General features: G+C 48.7%; 1 protein-coding gene across 16 annotated transcripts in view; it reads right to left on the reverse strand.

Moving 5' to 3' along the window:
* LOC147102129 (uncharacterized) overlaps positions 1–16904 on the reverse strand; it is a 330921-nt gene that overhangs the window by 230076 nt on the left and 83941 nt on the right. For 14 of the 16 annotated variants that reach the window (XM_085964369.1, XM_085964366.1, XM_085964362.1 and 11 more), the window contains 3 exons: positions 15207–15314; positions 10159–10194; positions 1867–1950 (listed from right to left, as the gene is read on the reverse strand). In XM_085964369.1, the coding sequence (XP_085820495.1) occupies positions 1867–1950; positions 10159–10194; positions 15207–15314 (228 nt within the window). The remainder of the gene's footprint in view (positions 1–1866; positions 1951–10158; positions 10195–15206; positions 15315–16904) is intronic. The other 2 variants (XM_085964374.1, XM_085964373.1) reach the window with 1 other exon arrangement.

Consider the following 16904-nt stretch of genomic DNA (forward strand, 5'->3'; position numbering starts at 1 on the left):
GCAGGCGTGTTTCAGGTGGGGAAAGCCCCAAATTCGCAACGGCCCCGGAAAATCTACTTCAACAAGGTAATAATTGGACATTAGTGTTCCGACGACCAGTCCCGCCAGCGGCGGCCGGGACTGAAGCGGGTCGCGGAGAAACGGCGGTCCGAAAGTCGGACGGGGCGGGGAATCAGGCGGGGCGGGGGGGGGGGGGGGGTTGCGACCCGCTTTTTCGGCGATTTTCGGCCCCCGGCCGTCTGGAAAGCCGCCCGACAGCTGGCAGAAAATCGACCCCTATAGTTCCCATGGATTGGAGGGTAGCTAATGTAACCCCACTATTTAAAAAAAGGTGGTAGAGAAAAAACAGGGAATTATAGCCGGACATCGGTAGTGGGGAAAATGCTAGAGTCCATTATAAAAGATGTAATAGCAGAGCACTTGGAAAACAGTGACAGGATCAGACAAAGTCAACATGGATTTACAAAAGGTAAATCATGCTCAACTAATCTACTGGAATTTTTTGAGGATGTAACTGGTAGAATAGATAAGGGAGAACCTATGGATGTGGTGTATTTGGACTTTCAGAAGGCTTTCAATAAGGTCCCACATAAGAGACTAGCGTGCAAAGTTAAAGCACATGGGATTGGGGGTAAGGTACTGACTTGTATAGAAAACTGGTTGGCAGACAGGAAGCAAAGAGTTGGAATAAACGGGTCATTTTCCGAGTGGAAGGCAGTGACTAGGGGGGTACCGCAGGAATCGGTGATAGGGCCCCAGTTATTCACAACATATATATATGATTTAGACGAGGGAACTAGATGTAATATCTCCAAGTTTGCAGACAACACAATACTGGGTGGGCGTGTGTGCTGTGAGGAGGATGCAGAGAAACTCCAGTACGATTTGGCCAGGTTCGGCGATTGGGCAGATGCATGGCAGATGCAGTATAATGTGGATAAATGCGAGGTTATCCACTTTGGTGGCAAAAACAGGAAGGTAGATTATTATCTAAACGGCAATAGATTGGGAAAAGGGGAAGTGCAACGAGACCTGGGTGGCCTTGTGCACCAGTCGCTGAAGGTAAGCACGCAGGTGCAGCAGGCGATTAAGAAGGCAAATGGTATGCTGGCCTTCATAGCGAGAGGATTCGAGTACAGGAGCAAGGATGTCTTGCTGCAGTTGTACAGGGCCTTGGTGAGACCACACCTTGAGTATTGTGTGCAGTTTTGGTCGCCTTATCTGAGGAAGGATGTTCTTGTCATGGAGGGAGTGCAGCGAAGATTCACCAGACTGATACCTGGGATGGCAGGAATGACGTATGAAGAGAGATTGGGTCCATTAGGCTTATATTCGTTAGAGTTTAGAAGAATGAGAGGGGATCTCATTGAAACTTATAAAATTCTAACAGGACTAGGCAGACTAGATGCAGGAAGGCTGTTCCCGGTAGCAGTGGAGTCCAGAACCAGGGGTCACAGTCTAAGGATAAGGGGTAAGCCATTTAGGACTGAGATGAGGAGGAATTTCTTCACCCAGAGAGTGGTGAACCTGTGGAATTCTCTACCACAGAAGACAGTTGAGGCCAATTCATTAAATATATTCAAGAAGGAGTTAGATATATTTCTTAAGGCTAAGGGGATCAAGGGATATGGGGAGAAAGCAGGGATAGGGTACTGAATTTGGATGATCAGCCATGATCGCATTGAATGGTGGAGCAGGCTCGAGGGGCCGAATGGCCTACTCCTGTTCCTATCATCTATGTTTCTATGTTTCTATGTAAAAGCATGCTAACAGACTGGATTGTAAAACTGACAATAATAAAACTTACACTTTTCATTCAACTCATCTCAATGAATATAAAATGTTGTTAATGAGAGATCAAATTACCGGGAAAGCCTCCTGGAATGCCTCCAGGTACACCTCCTGCAAAGCCTCCTGGTACACGTCCTGGAACACCTCCTGGTACACCCCCTGGAATGCCGGTGCAGGAAAGTTACAATCATCAATGTGTCAAATAAAACTAACAGAAGAACATACTATTGGTACAACACATTGCAGTATTACTAAGACTACCTGTCACAAAGCTTGAATTGCTACTTTCATTTCCTGCAAGGATAGATTGTAGAGTGTGATTAAAAGTTCAAATGCGTATATTTCCTTGACTGAATTAGTAGATATGGTCTTTGATCAGGAAGAAATAGCTTATTCTTTTGTTTAGATTTTGGATGTGACACGATCATGTGGAATGGTTACACATTATATATGGAGTATGATGAAAATCTGAAAACAGTGCTTCAAAAAAGTAGTGTGGGGGGCGGCATGGGGAGGTGAGGTGTGCCACATGGGCCCTAATTTCGCTGTCGGCACCATTTGTTCATTACACTTGCACTTAGACTTTCTATGGGCTTTTGCATTGGAACTTGTGGTAATTAGAAATCCTTTAAAACACTGCACCCACTAGGAATAGGGCAAGCAACTGTGTAGCTCCTTAACCAATCAGATTGAAGAAGCCTTACTGAGACACGCAGGCTCTAATATTAACTCGGAGACGTGTTGGAAGTGGGCAGGTGGGGGGCAGATAGCGAGTGGGAAACCCGGAAGAAAGTTCATTGCATCCGTCAGTGGCTTTTTAACTCAGCCAACTCATCAGCATTTGACTTCCGGGTTTGGCGTCCAATGTGCGACAGCAAGCAGTGCGAGGGGTGTAATAAATTTGAAGTCCCTTTGGACTCTGTTCAATAGTTTGAAGCTGACTCCATATTGGTAATAGTTATGATTTTTATAAGTGAGACTTAATACACGCAGTATTCAAGCAGCAGTTTACAAAGTACAGTTGAGAATTATATTTGTCCTTTGGGTAGAAGGCATGGCCGATTCCTCATACCTTCTACTCACATGCGTGTCTACACCTTTCTGGTGTCCTTCCTGCCTCTCTACCCTGAGAATGTCCCAACCCTCTATGATATACCCTCAAAAAACAGAAATGCGGATAAATCCATCCAATCATAGGCACAGCAAGTTCTGTTTTCAGGCACAGGCCATGGGCCTCCCTTATCTGCTTTTTAGCCATAGTACAAGCTTTTTCTGTGCTTGTTTTCGGTTTCCATGGTTGATGACGCAGTTCTAACAGAAAAGTAATAAAAGGGAATTATACTTGATTATATTTCAACAACTTACAAAAGTTCGTGCATTCCCACAGATATAGAAATAAATAAGGCTGTAGACAGCTCCAAGTCTCACTCTTCTTTCTCCCTCTCTTCTAGCAATAACAAGATTACTTGTGATACTGCACCTGCCAGAAGTCAGTAGACAGTCCAAAGCAGTGTATTCTTGCAGAACAGAAGCTTTAGAGAAAAGCTTAGGGTCATTTCATTTTGGCAATGCCTAATCTCTCAAAATATCCTCAAAAGCCCATATTCTTTCAAAGGCACAGTCCGAAAATGGAATTTGGAGGAGTTGGGCGTTGGCAAGAAGAGAAGAGGAAGTGTGAGAATGGATTCCAGATGGTCAAAGGCTGCGCCTCGGTTCAATGATGCCTCTCTTCATGTTCTGCTGGGGTCAGTGAGGAGCCGGAGAGAGATATTGGCCTAGAAATTCATTACAGCCACTTTTGGGGCGGTAAAGTCGGGCGGCCGCTAAAGTTTGCGCCCGGCGCAAATTCGAGGCCACTTCTCCGATATTCATTAGCTTCGCCCTAAGAGTTTGCTCGAGCGCTAAAACTGGCGATGCACGCCTCTCTTTAGGCGCTAAGCCGGAGGTGCTGAGCGAGAGCGCCGAGGCCGGGCACAGCGCAGGTGCGGCCATTTCTTGATTGACAGCAGACACCCTGGCGCCGGCCAGCTCTTAAGGGGGAAGGGTCGACTTGGTCTGCTGCCACGCCCTGGATAGTGGAGCCCTGCAGCTAGGCCTGAACACTGCTGCTGGACCCAAATAGCGCCTGAAACCATGGAGAAGGCCCGTGAACGAGCGCAGCGCTTCTCAGAGCTTGATCTGAGGGTGCTGGTTGGTGCTGTGGAGAAGAGACGCCATATTTTGTTTCCGGACAATGGCAGGAAGCCGCCGGCCCGCGTCTACCGGAGAGCCTGGAGGCATGTCGCCACCAAGGTGTCATCCAACAGCGAGGTCCCCAGGAGCGGTGTCCAATGCCGCAAAAAGCTGAATGACCTCGCCAGGATTGTCAGGGTGAGTACCCTTTCCAGTGTCCTCCTCATCCTTGCATGTGCACCTCACATTATGGGCAAAGGGACCTGAAAGCCCTAATGGCCAGCCCTCATGCAGCAGCTATGGGACACTCATGAACATCAATTGCACATTGTGCACTTAACACACTGGCCAGGCTATTCGACCATGGGAGGCAGTGCACACAACAACAGGGCTACACACTGGCCAGGCTATTCGACCATGGGAGGCAGTGCACACAAGATCAGGGCTACACACTGTACTTAGAGGCCGTCCTTTCTCTTGCAGGCCAAGCTGGCCAATAATAAGAGGAGCCGGACTGCGACCGGGGGAGGCGGACCCCAGATCCAGCCGCTCACCGAGCTGCAACATCGCGTGGAGCGCATCATGGGTGCCCGGGTGATTGGCCCCGTTGCATCTGGAGATGCCGACCCTGTTCTGGGCACCAATGGTAAGGACATCACCTTTTGGACCTCTCTCGTCCCACTTGCGCATCAGATCTACATCCTTTGCCACTGTCCGACCAATGCACTGAATGCCACCACTCATGCATCCCTCGCTGACGCCCTCTCCTCACTCTAAAGCTACTCTTGTGCCTTCCTTTCAGATGGTGAGGAGGAGGTCCCTGAAGTTGCCAGTGACAGCCCCTCAGAAGAGGAGGAGGAGGAGGAGCAAGAGGAAGGCGGCCCATCAGGGGAACCCTCAGCCGCGGCAACCCATGCCAATGTAGGGGACACGTCTTCCCTGGAGGGGAGCGTTGGGGAAGTGTCGGAGGGGAGGGTAGCTCCTGGGACCAGCGGCCTGCAGAAACGCGGGAGGGGGGTGGAAGCTCAGCGGCCTTCTCCCCAGAGGGGGGAAGGGTCGGAGGGGAGTCCAATTGCTGGGCCCAGCGGCGTCCAGCAACGCAGGAAGGGTCGGCCAGCTCGGCGGCCTTCTCCCCAGAGGGAGAGTCCGGCCTCCAGTCCGGAGACGGCCAACGCTGAGGAGATGCGCCGCCTCGAGGACATGTCCGCGGACTCGGAGCGCCGGCACACGGAGCTCATGGGGGTAGTGGCACGGTTGCCTGAGGCCATCGAGTCCCTGTCTCTGCGTGTGACCGAGTTCGGGGCCTCACAGGCCACCAGTCGGGCGGAATTCGGGGCAGCTCAGGCAGCGAGTGGCCAGGTGATCAGTGGTGCCGTGCAGTCACTGGGTGCTCTGATGCGGTCACTGAACAGGTCAACACGGGCACTCACTGCTGCCACACTCGCTGTGTCAGCCAGGCATCGCCAGGGCACCCGGCGCGCTGCAGCAGCACAGCGGTCTGTCCCTCGGCAGTTTGGTGCGCATGCTGCAGTGCTGGCCCGGCCGAGTGCCAGTGTCTCAGGCGACCAGCGAGCGCCTGCCATCCGCCAGCTTGCCCCCATTCCTCCAGCCGCCACTGCCACTCCCCCAGTGGAGCTGCTGCAGTGACTGATGCTGGCCAGCCACAGCTGCAGCATTCACCAGCCGGCCCCTCGACGGCCAGACCTCGTCTAGGCCGACCCCCAAGGGCATCTGCCGTCACGACATGTGCCCCTCAGGAGCCTGCCCCCAGCCTTGCAGCAGCCAATGGCCTCACTTTGAGGAGGAGCAGCAGGGCGTGCAGGGGCCGCCAAAGTTTGCAGAAGGCATCGCCCTCGCGGGCCACTAAGTAGAGGGTGTGTCCAAATGTTGTGTTTTCTGGAATGTGTGTTTTGTGAAGGCCAAGGATGAAGGCCGTTTTTGTTTACATCTTTTGTTAATGCTCCCCAGGTTGTGGGAGTGAGTCATGTGTGTGCGAGTGTTTTTTTGGGGGTTTCGTCTGTTTTTGGTTTTCATGTGGGAAGGGCCCTGAGTTTGTACAATAAACCATTTTATTTATTCACATTGTCCATGTTTGATCTTTGAAGTGTTTGTTGCCTTAACCGGCTGACGGCTTGCGGAGCGGCTGCAATCATGTTGTTTCATTGGCACAAGCCATTCCCTGACAGGGGGCCTAGAAGTGACGGTCAATAAGCCGCCGACGGGCGGCCCTTGGACCTTCTGCCTCCCTCCTGGGCTGGTACTCCTCATCCTCCTCCTCCTCCTGCTCCTCCTCCTGAGGTGGTGGTCCAACGTGAGGTGGCAGTGCCGGAGTCCTGCGGATAGCCAGGTTGTGCAGCATGCAGCAAACGACGACGAATTGGGAGACTCGCTCCTGCGAATACTGGAGGGCTCCCCCGGAGCGATCCAGACAGTGGAACCGTTGCTTGAGGACGCCGATTGTTTGTTCTATGATGTTCCTAGTCGCTTGATGGCTCTCGTTGTATGCCTCTTCAGCAGGGGTCATGGGCGCGCGGAGCGGGGTCATGAGCCAGGTACACAAAGGATAGCCTTTGTCCCCGATAAGCCATCCTCTTGGGTGAGGCTGTGCCTGGAACATGTCAGCCACAGTTGTCTGTCGCAGGATAAAGGCATCGTGGCTGCTGCCTGGAAAGCGGGCATTGACAGCTAGGATGCGCTGCCTGTGGTCACACACCAGCTGTACGTTGAGGGAATGGTAGCCCTTCCGGTTGCGGTAATCCTCGGCATGCTCCAGAGGTGCCCGCAAAGCCACATGCGTGCAGTCAATGGCGCCCTGCACCATGGGGAAGCCCGCTATTCTTGTAAATCCCACTGCATGCTGCTGCTGCTTCTCCAGGGTCATGGGGAAGGAGATGAATTGACGTCTCCTTCTGAAAAGGGCATTGGTCACCTGGCGGATGCAGCAATGCACGGCGAACTGGGAGATGTTAGCGATGTCCCCAGCAGCGGATTGGAAGGAGCCACCGTCACCTTCACTGCCACTGACAGAAACGTCCTGCGCATCAGCTGTGGACGCAGATCTCTGTGCAGCAGCTGGCAGATGTCCGCAACCACCTCCCTTCTGAATCGCAGCCTCCTAACACACTGCGCGGCAGACATGGTCAGATAGGAGGACTGCTGGCGGTATACCCTGGGTGGGTAAGGCCTCACTTGGCGACGCCTGTTGCCCCCTCTGCGTCTAGCCAGGGCTGCCACTCTCTCACGGCGTCTGTAAGCCCTTCCGGCATAAGGCTGAAACTCAGCGTTGGCACCCAATGCAGCCCCCATTATATGCTGGCAAACACTGAGATCTCAATGAAGGCAAAGATAATTGCTAAGCTCTGGCCTGAGCCAAAATTACCTGTCCTAGTGTTGGGCCAAAGCAGTAAGCTCTCCTCCTTGGTCTCTCTCCAAAAAACCGTTGCACAAGAGTGAATGCTGCAAAATGGCTGGCCTTTATAGTGCAGGGTAAGTGCCCTTTAATTTGCGCTCCCTGCGGCCCGCCTCGGCTGTGTACCGTTCCACTTCACAGTCGTTAGGGCTGCCCGGCGCACAATGGGGCGGCACGAGTGAAGTTCCGGTTCCGGGCGCACAACGGGCGTTGCACGACGAAATGACGTCATGATCTGCGCGCGCAGCAGGGTGCGCGCTAAGACTTTGCGCCGGCGCTAAATGTCTACTGAAGTTGGGGCGAGGCGCAGATCGCGCTGCGCCCGGGCGCTAAGCGCCTAGCGCTCGAGATCTACTCCTCCTAAGGCGCTAACGGCTGGCGCGCCCAACTGAATTTCTAGGCCATTATTTTTTATTTTTTAAATCTGCAACAATAATTAAAATCTGAAGGACTGAGACTCCACACTTGTAAAAGTTAATTTTTAGAGCCACAGAGATTGTTTGGCAGTAATTAACACCTACCATGCCGTTAAAAATGTACTTACACTGGAATGGTCAAGCCCTAACTTTTTCTGGCAAGTTTAGTGTGCATCTATCACACAAGTACTGTAGCTGCACACTGTTTCATGTATTTGAATACTGAGTCCCTTGACGAGATAGCAACGCTTCTGGAGGAGCAGGAGAACTCGGACAGCAACTTGCTGATTTCTGCATTTACCTGCGCATGTGTGGTCACTGGAAGTTGCTGTCCGATTTACTCTTGAATAAATGTGATGTCTGCCATTCTCTGGGGCATAACAGAAGGGAGGAGTACAAAATGAAACCTGTAAGATTAACTTTGGAAAATTTGGAGAAAGCTGGGGTCAATTACATTGAGGCTCTGAACCATGGTGTCATTGACAGTGATGAATGTACTGAGAGAGATGTTGTATGATCAGGTTTCAGTCAAGGGTGACAGTGGTCAGACTTATAACAGTAACCACAGGGAATGGAAAGGTGGATTCTGAGACAACAGTGCAGAGGTGATATTGAAACAATCAGATGTGAAGGTCCTAGATTCCCTCAGCCACTGTGACCCACTTCTTGAGAGGGAAGCACATGAAAGGGCCTCAGTACTTGACAGTAATAGCAGGACACCGATTCTTCAGGGACCAAGGGAGACCACTGTTCTCAGCAAGAAATTGGTGCATACTGAGATATGAATGATTTTTAGCTGGTAGGAAAAGGATAACCAAGCTGTTGCTGTGCTTACATGAATGTTAGACCCCCAATAGTGCCAGTCAGTGTCAAGCAATTGTCAGTTGATACTGCTATGCACCTGTTTGAGGAAAACCTGGTATTGGTTGGCATATGATCTCATTGATCTTAACCGATGGCGAACAGTATATCAGGTTGGAATGGGACAGTTGCATTTTACTTGCACAATCATTTTCCGACAGCTTCCTTGACAGATCACCTAAACACACTAGTGCTGGAGTTAACCGATATGGCACTAGAATCTGAGGTAAATATGCTACAGAGCCATATCATCATACAACAAGTGGTACCTGAGGAACCTGTTGTATATGCCTGGGAATATGATGTAATATTTAAATCTAGTAACATTTAAGTAACAATCTCAGTTGTTATTTGTGGTCACTGTTAGAATGGTGAAGAAATATCGCAAAAGGGAAACGAGTACAGAACTCAAAAAATCTAGAAAGTATCAAAATAATATACCAGCTACAAATACAAATAAATGATAGTCAAATGGACATGCATAATTTATGAAGGGAAGAGTTCATAGTAAGTACAGCATTGTGGAAAGAGAGAGTATCGAGCAGTTTGTGACCCAGTTACTGCCTGAGCAGCCATTGGTTTCAGCAACTACTGGTGATTGAGCATTTCATATTGTTCTAGGTCCAGGATTGTGACTTTAGCTGCACGTTTGCCACTGGACAAAGCCCTCATCAGCCAGTGGGTCGCGCTCTCGCCTCTGAATCAGAACGTTGCGGCTCAAATCTCATTCCAGGGACTTGAGCACAAAAACCTAGGCTGACACTCCAGTGCAGTACTGAGGGAACGTTGCACTGTCGGAGGTGCAATCTTTCGGATGAGACGTTAAACCGAGGTCCCGTCTGCTCTCTCAGGTGGACGTAAAAGATCCCATGGCACTATGTTGAAGAGGAGCAGGGGAGTTATCCCCGGTGTCCTGGCCAATATTTATCCCTCAACCAACATAACAAAAACAGATAATCTGGTCATTATCACATTGCTGTTTGTGGGAGCTTGCTGTGCGCAAATTGGCTGCCGTGTTTCCCACATTACAACAGTGAATACACTTCAAAAATACTTCATTGGCTGTAAAGTGCTTTGAGATGTCCGGTGGTCGTGAAAGGCGCTATATAAATGCAAGTCTTTTTTTCTTTCTTTCTTGTAATAAAGTCCAGACAGAATTGTGGAACACCTGGCTCGTACTCCAAATACTCAGACAATGGATATTGTTCAGTTTATGGAACTACAACCTCAGTATCAGGCAGCAGCTTCTCAAAGCCAAATTCAATGCAGCCAAAATATTGTTAAATATACAGTAAAGTGAGAAGAGCTGATAGTAATATTTGGACCAATCTACCTGCCACGAGGAAACAATTGTAACTGAGCTTGAAATATATTCTTTGCTTGATGATGAATTTAATTGTTATGTACATTCTATACTTGACAAGAAGACTGTTCCCATTTATATTCTATGCTTACTAATACAATAATAATTTGGTGGTTTTTAATAAATTCAAAAATAGGAAAATTTACCTCCATATTTAGCAGCTTTGGCAGCCGCGTATCCACCTGCAATGACAGAGGATTGACAATGTATGACAGAGCAGAGACCAGCTTCGTACAGAGGAGAACAATAGGTAACTTTATGAAGGTCAACAGCATTAACTCATTCTAGATAAACCCCAATTCTGAAATATTCAATATTAATGCAAATTGTTCAGATCTAAAAGTATAGTCATCTTAAGATCACAATAAATCATGGAATAAAATAAGGCTTTTTCCCCCAATAATTCCCATTTCTTACATAGAGCATGTGCAATTTATCTTATCATGGTCTTAAAGGAAAACCTGACTATTCTTTTGTATATTAGATGGCATTACAACATGTTGCATCCCAAAGAAATTGAAGTAGCAAGGGCAAATGTCTCACAAAATAGTTCCTGATGGCTACTGGGAACACAGAGAAACTTCCTGAATAAATGTTTCTCAAGTATCTATTGTGTTGGACTATCCACAGAATTCTCCAGCTCAATTGATGTTCCATCAATCTTTGCTCAGCTAGTAATAATTAATTCTGTATCTGAACCTTAGCGTACATGGACTGGTATTCTTTGGGAGTAGTGTTTGCAGCTGCAACAGCTCTTGTATTTGTGGCAACTCTAATGATACTGATACCATTAACAGTCTCGTTGGGGAGTGGCTGCCATATCATATTTCACACTTAGGGCTCGATTTTGCCAGTGTGGGTGGGCTGGGGTGTGTCAGGTGGTTTTCCTGTCAGGACCCCGACTCCGATGTGAAGTGGGAAAAAAGTGGGATTTTCCCCTAATTGGGCACTTGATTTCCAGCGTGTGGGAACCCCTGGCCCAATTAGTCTTTTCATACAGACAGTCGCCGCCGATGACGTCATCAATGCTGCTGGATTTAAGGCCTGCAAGCAGCTTTGCTTCTTCTGGAGATTGGAAACGCTTTGGACATTGTATGAAGGACTTCATTTACCGACCATGTCCACCAGCAAGCAAAAGTGTGCACCTCGCTTTGATGAGCCCTCCCTCCAAGCTCTGGTGCAGTGAGCAAGATCTAATAAGGAGGTGCTCTTCCCTTCATCAGGGAGAAAAAAGCCATCCCAGCAGACTAAAGCTGTGTGGATGCAAGTGGCCCAGGAGGTCAACTCCATATCAATGAGCCACAGAACCTGGCTGCAATGCAGGAAGGGGTTTCATGACCTTCTCCACACAGGAAAAGTGAGTATGATTTTCCCATCACCCTCAATCTGATCCCCATCGCCTCTCCTCACCAGCACTCTGCTTTGCCAACCTCTTCCTCCACATCCCACTTACATCCCTGCACCCTTACCCATTCCCTCTCTCTCTCTGGTCACATTCACTTAACTATTCTACCATGCAGCCCTCACACTCCCTATCACCGTGACGCAATGACAACAACTTACAACACACAGGGAGGGCCCTTTGTCCCCTTCTAAGCATCTATGCTATGGATTCTCTACACTCACTCCTTCATTCTCACTCAAACTCCACTTTTGTCCCTCATTGCAGGAAAAGAGAGCCCACAATAAGAGGGAAAGAGCAAGGACAGGAGGAGTGCCACCCTCAGTAGCCCAGCCCACCACCTCAGAGGAGGTGGCCCTGGAAATTGCCGGGATCGAGGAGGATTCCCAAGTGGGGGACGGACACGCGGGCACATCACAGCAAATTGGTGACAGAATAGTTTGGCATCTCGCTCATTGACATTGCATGAGTCACTGATAATGAATTTGATGCTCTAACAGATTGACTTATGATCATCTGCACTATTCAATGTGCATGTAACCTTTACCTCACATCTCTAACTCTTTCCTTTATTCCCCCACAGGACCATCGAGAGCCCCCGTCCCCACTGTCCAGGAGGAAGAGCCTGAGCTTCCAGACTCCTCAGAGGAAGCTGCAACCTCCGAGGGCGCTGCGTCAGCAGAATTAAGCGCACCCTGCACCAGCGCAGACACTCACACCTCGCTGGGACCTTCGGGACATAGAGTAGAGTTGTCACCTGGTGTATCACAGCTCACAAGTGAGCATCAGCAGATGGTGGAGACAGGGACAGCAGTGGAGAGTCCTCGTCGGAGGGCGCAGGACGCTCCCAGCTCAGCTCCGCTGCATGTCCACCCTGTGCCTCCGGGTCCATCCAGAAGGAGAGTGGTGCTGGAACTCCAGGAACACGTGCAGGAGTCTCTGCAGGTTTTGTCTCCAGGGTCACTGCGAGTGTGGCGCGAATGGAGAAGTCCATCGCTGACATGAGCAGAGCCTTTGTGGAGGCGTTGGCACATGAACGCAGCACCACAGAGAGGATGGCAACCTCCATGGAAAGGATGGCTATCACAGAGGAGAGGATGGCTAAGGTAGAGGAGAGGATGGCTACGTCCATGGAGGAACTTGGTCGCCAGGGTAATGAAAACATGGTAATTGTTCAGAATAGACTGACATCTCTTGAGGAGCGATGGTCAGCTATTGAGCAAACAAACCAGACCTTCATGCAAGTCCTCTGGAGCAGGACTTCCAGTGCAGAAACGGGTCCTCATGGCCCCCCTGCAGTGCAGCAAGGTGCTGTCCAGCCACTTGCTAGCTCTGAAGTGGGGCTGACCCATAAGAGGAATGTTGGTGGCATACAACAAGGAAGTGGGGGCTCCTCTCCAAGTGCTCACACGACCATGCCACTGCAGCGCCCTCGGTCAGAGCCACACCAGATTCCCCACCCAATTGAGATCGGCGTCTGAACCCCTGCACAGCCGCAGGAGCAGCAGACTGTTGCTGAGCCCTCACAGGCTCGGAACCCCAGAGGACGCCCGCCAAAGGTGTCGAGACAGGAGTAGCACGAAAGTGAGCAAGGGGCCTCCACATCTGCTGAAGCCACAGGGAAAGCACCACGTAGGAGCACGCATAAGAGGAAAATAATGCACAAGTAGTCACAAGGGTAGTCACTTGGGTGTAATGTGTTTATTTTTGAAATGCCATCAGTTGCTTATTGTCATAAAAAATTCTGATGTCAAACTGTTGAAGTTGTGCCGTGAGTCATTTCGCTAATGGGACTTCCACATTGGGGGCTTAGGGCAACTTGCAATTGTTAGCATAGTGGTCAGAGTGATAGGAATCCGCTGCTTCTTGGCCATTGTCGATGGTCTGATAAGAAGGTGCGAGGCAAAAGTGTTTGATTATGCAGGCTAAGCAAATCTGGCCAACATGAGTGCGTCCCTTGCAGCAATGTGGTCGCGCGCTGGCGCCTTCTGGCCTGTGCAGCTTCAGGTGGGTGAGCAGCAGCTTGGCGTTCCTGTTGTTGCTGCTGCTGTTGGTGCTGCTGTTGTTCATGGTTCTGCTGCTGCCACGGCTGGTCTTCGTCCGAATCTGATGTCCAGGAGGAAAGGACTGGTACTGCTTCTGGTATATGCCTCAGTTGAGGAAGCGCCCAGTCAAGGTGGCGAGAGGGGTTTCCCAAGAGGTCACACTGGAGATGGGTGTCAGGCTCCAAACTTACACAACAATGGGTATGCCTGCTAAAAGTTCCCCCAGACCTGAGACAACAAAGTTCTGCCACCTGCAAATGACGATTGCTGAAAACTCCTTTTTAATGGTGGAGCTGTTAGTAAGCAGTCCACTTATGAGGCCGCCAGGATTCACTGGCATGTTCCAGAGGAGACGTGCAGGATGTGGGAAAAGCGGTAAAATCAGAAAGGCCTTTCAAAATGGGATTATAGAGGCAATTAAGTGGTTGTTAACGGCCTTGGAGGCAGGATGGAAACGGGGTCAGAAAACAAGTATGTGGGAAAATTGCTCGGAGGCGGGATCGGGCCCGCCCGCCATTTTTTTGCCATTTTAACACCTCACACGCCTCCAATCTCGCCTCCTCGGGCCTGGCAAAATTGAGCCCTTAGTCTCCCAAAGGAGGTGGCCAACTATGGTTAAAGCTTCCAAGAAAAACAATGTTTCTTCTTGATTCCTATGAGGTAACCCAGGAAAACTCCCAGGCTTTGATCTAATATTACAACCTAAAGAAAGAACTTGATTCTATCACATCCTCTGGCTGAACCCAAGCTCTTCACAACCAATTAATTACTGTGTTACTGTGTGATGCAGTCAAATGGGGAAGTCAATTTGCATACAAACAAAAAGATGGATAACCAATTAAATGGGTTTTTTGGTGATGCTGGCTGAAGGAGGACAATTCCCTGCGCTTCATCAAATAGTGCTGTGGGATCTTTTGTATCCAGATCAGGACAGTTTAAAATCTCATCAGAAAAATGCCACCTCCAACAACACAGCAATGCACTGAAATGTCAGTCTAGTTCACGTGCTGAAGTACAAAAGTCGGGCTTGAATACACAGGTGCTATTTGCCCATTACTCATCTGAGAAACTTGTGACCAGCAGAGACAAATCAGTTGGGAACCTCGGACAGAGCTTTGATGCTCAAGGCCTGCTCGATTCAATTTTCAGGCAGGCCTTTAAAAGTGTTGCTGGGCAGGTCAGCACGTGGTGTACCGTGCACTGTGACATACCAAAACTGCAAAAGGTTCTTGCGAGAAGGACAGGGCCCTAATTTAAAATCATCTTCATTTGTTTAAATAGTTCTGGCATGTGCCGCTCACATTACTGGAGCAGTCCAATCCTATATGGTGGCAAAGCACCTTTAGCCGAAAATGTGCACATGCTTTCTGCTCACCATATTTCAGAATAAAGAGGCCGTATAATGCCTGGAAAATGTGTGCAGACCGAGCAAATTTCTCGGCCAGTGACTGTGCTTACTCAAACCTGGAGCTCCAACTTACAGGAGGTTCTCAGTTCCAGACTGGGCAGGTAGGGGATAGTCTCCACTAGGGAATCTTGCTCTAATTTGTTCTTGTTTCAGGCCAGGCCATGACAGTGGATTCAGGCAGTATTTGGACTGTAACTGCAGCAATGGTACAATATGGAAGACTGCAGTTATAGTGTAAAAGCACGCTAACAAACTGGATTGTAAAAGTGACAATAATAAAACTTTTCATCCAACTCATCTCAATGAATCTAAAATGTTATTAGTGAGAGATCAAATTACCTGGAACACCCCCTGCAAAGCCTCCAGGTACACCCCCTGCAAAGCCTCCTGGTACACCCCCTGCAAATCCTCCTGGTACACGTCCTGGAACACCTCCCGGTACACCCCCTGGAAATCCAGCAAGGAAGGTTACAATCATCAATATGTCAAATAAACCTAACAGTAGAATATACTATTGGTACTAAACACATTGCAGTATTACTAAGACTACCTGTCACAAAGCCTGAATTGCTGCTTTTATTTGCCACAAGGATAGATTGTGGAGTGTGATCAAAAGTTCAAATGCGTTCAGTTCCTTGACTGAATTAGTATATGTTATAAGTTGAAATTTGCAACAGTTCAGCAGTTCTTCCAAAATCTTCCAATCTCTGCTTGACACGATACATTAAGATATCCTAAGCCAATTCAGAAAGCTTTACAAAAGAATGAAGCTGATTGAATTTACCATGCCAGAAACCTAGACTGGGTTTAGTGAATCAACAATTTGTTTCACATTCCATTCAAAGAATTCTTATAAATGGTAGCTGACCCAAGACAGACTTTCTCATTATATGATTAGTGTTTGTTGATTTTTGACCTACCTATTATTATAACTGCACTATTCTGCAAACTCTGGTCTGTGTGTGATGTCTGTCATTCTCTGGAGCATAACAGAAGGGAGGAGTGCAAAATGAAACCTGTAAAACGTTAACTTTGGAAAATTTGGAGGAAACACTTGACACTCAAAGCAAAACACCTGAGTCAACCACATTGAGGCTCTGGGTCATCTTCGCATGAAGGTGATGAATGTACTGGGAGAGATATTGTACGATCAGGTTTCAGTCAAGGGTGACAGTGGTCAGACTGGGACTACGTATCACTTTAAGGAACCGGAATGATGCTTGGTTTAACCTGTTCGGTTCCTACCACAGGAAAGATCATGGAGATTCTTAGAAAGGGACTGAGATAATGATCTGAGAACTAAATGAGTCATAAAGATCTTTCACTCAGCAAGTAGCACACGAGACACACCTGTCTCTTCCCTGGGTGTGCAGTTATAACAGTAACCACAGGGAATGGTGGATTCTGAGACAACGGTGCAGAGGTGATATAGAAACAAGCAGACGTGGAGGTCCTAGATTCCCTCAGCCACTGAAACCCACTCCTTGGGAGGGAAGCAAATGAAAGGGCCTCAGTACGAGACAGGACTCCGAGTCTTTAGGGAGCAAGGTAGACCAATGTTCTCTCAACAAGAAACTGGCCCCTACAGAAACGCAAATGACATTTGGCTGGTGGGAGTGAACTAACCAAGCTGTTAAAGCGCTTGTATGAATGCTAGACCGCCAATGGCACTAGTCACTGCCAAGCAACTGGCATCTGCTACTGCTATGCACCTCTGAGAAAAGCTTGTTATTGGGTGGCATTGAGACCACTGATAATAGTATTTCAAGTAAGCGCCATCACTGCTTTTACACAATTAGTGCTGCATGGCACTAAATTGGCATGACAAAAGGCACCAGTAAGTAACAACAGGGTCCAAATATAGGAATAGGAGATGGCCACTCCACCACACAAGCCTGCTCCAACATTCAATTTGTCATGGCTGATTTGTACCTAAACTCCATTTACTAATTTTGATCCCGATTGTTTAATGCCCTTACCTAACAATAATCTATCCATCTCAGTCTTGAAAATTTCAATTGGCCCAGCATCCACAGC

Source organism: Somniosus microcephalus, chromosome 22, assembly GCF_052327205.1.
Source record: "Somniosus microcephalus isolate GS21.2 chromosome 22, FLI_Smic_1.0, whole genome shotgun sequence".
Taxonomy (NCBI): Eukaryota; Metazoa; Chordata; class Chondrichthyes; order Squaliformes; family Somniosidae; genus Somniosus; species Somniosus microcephalus.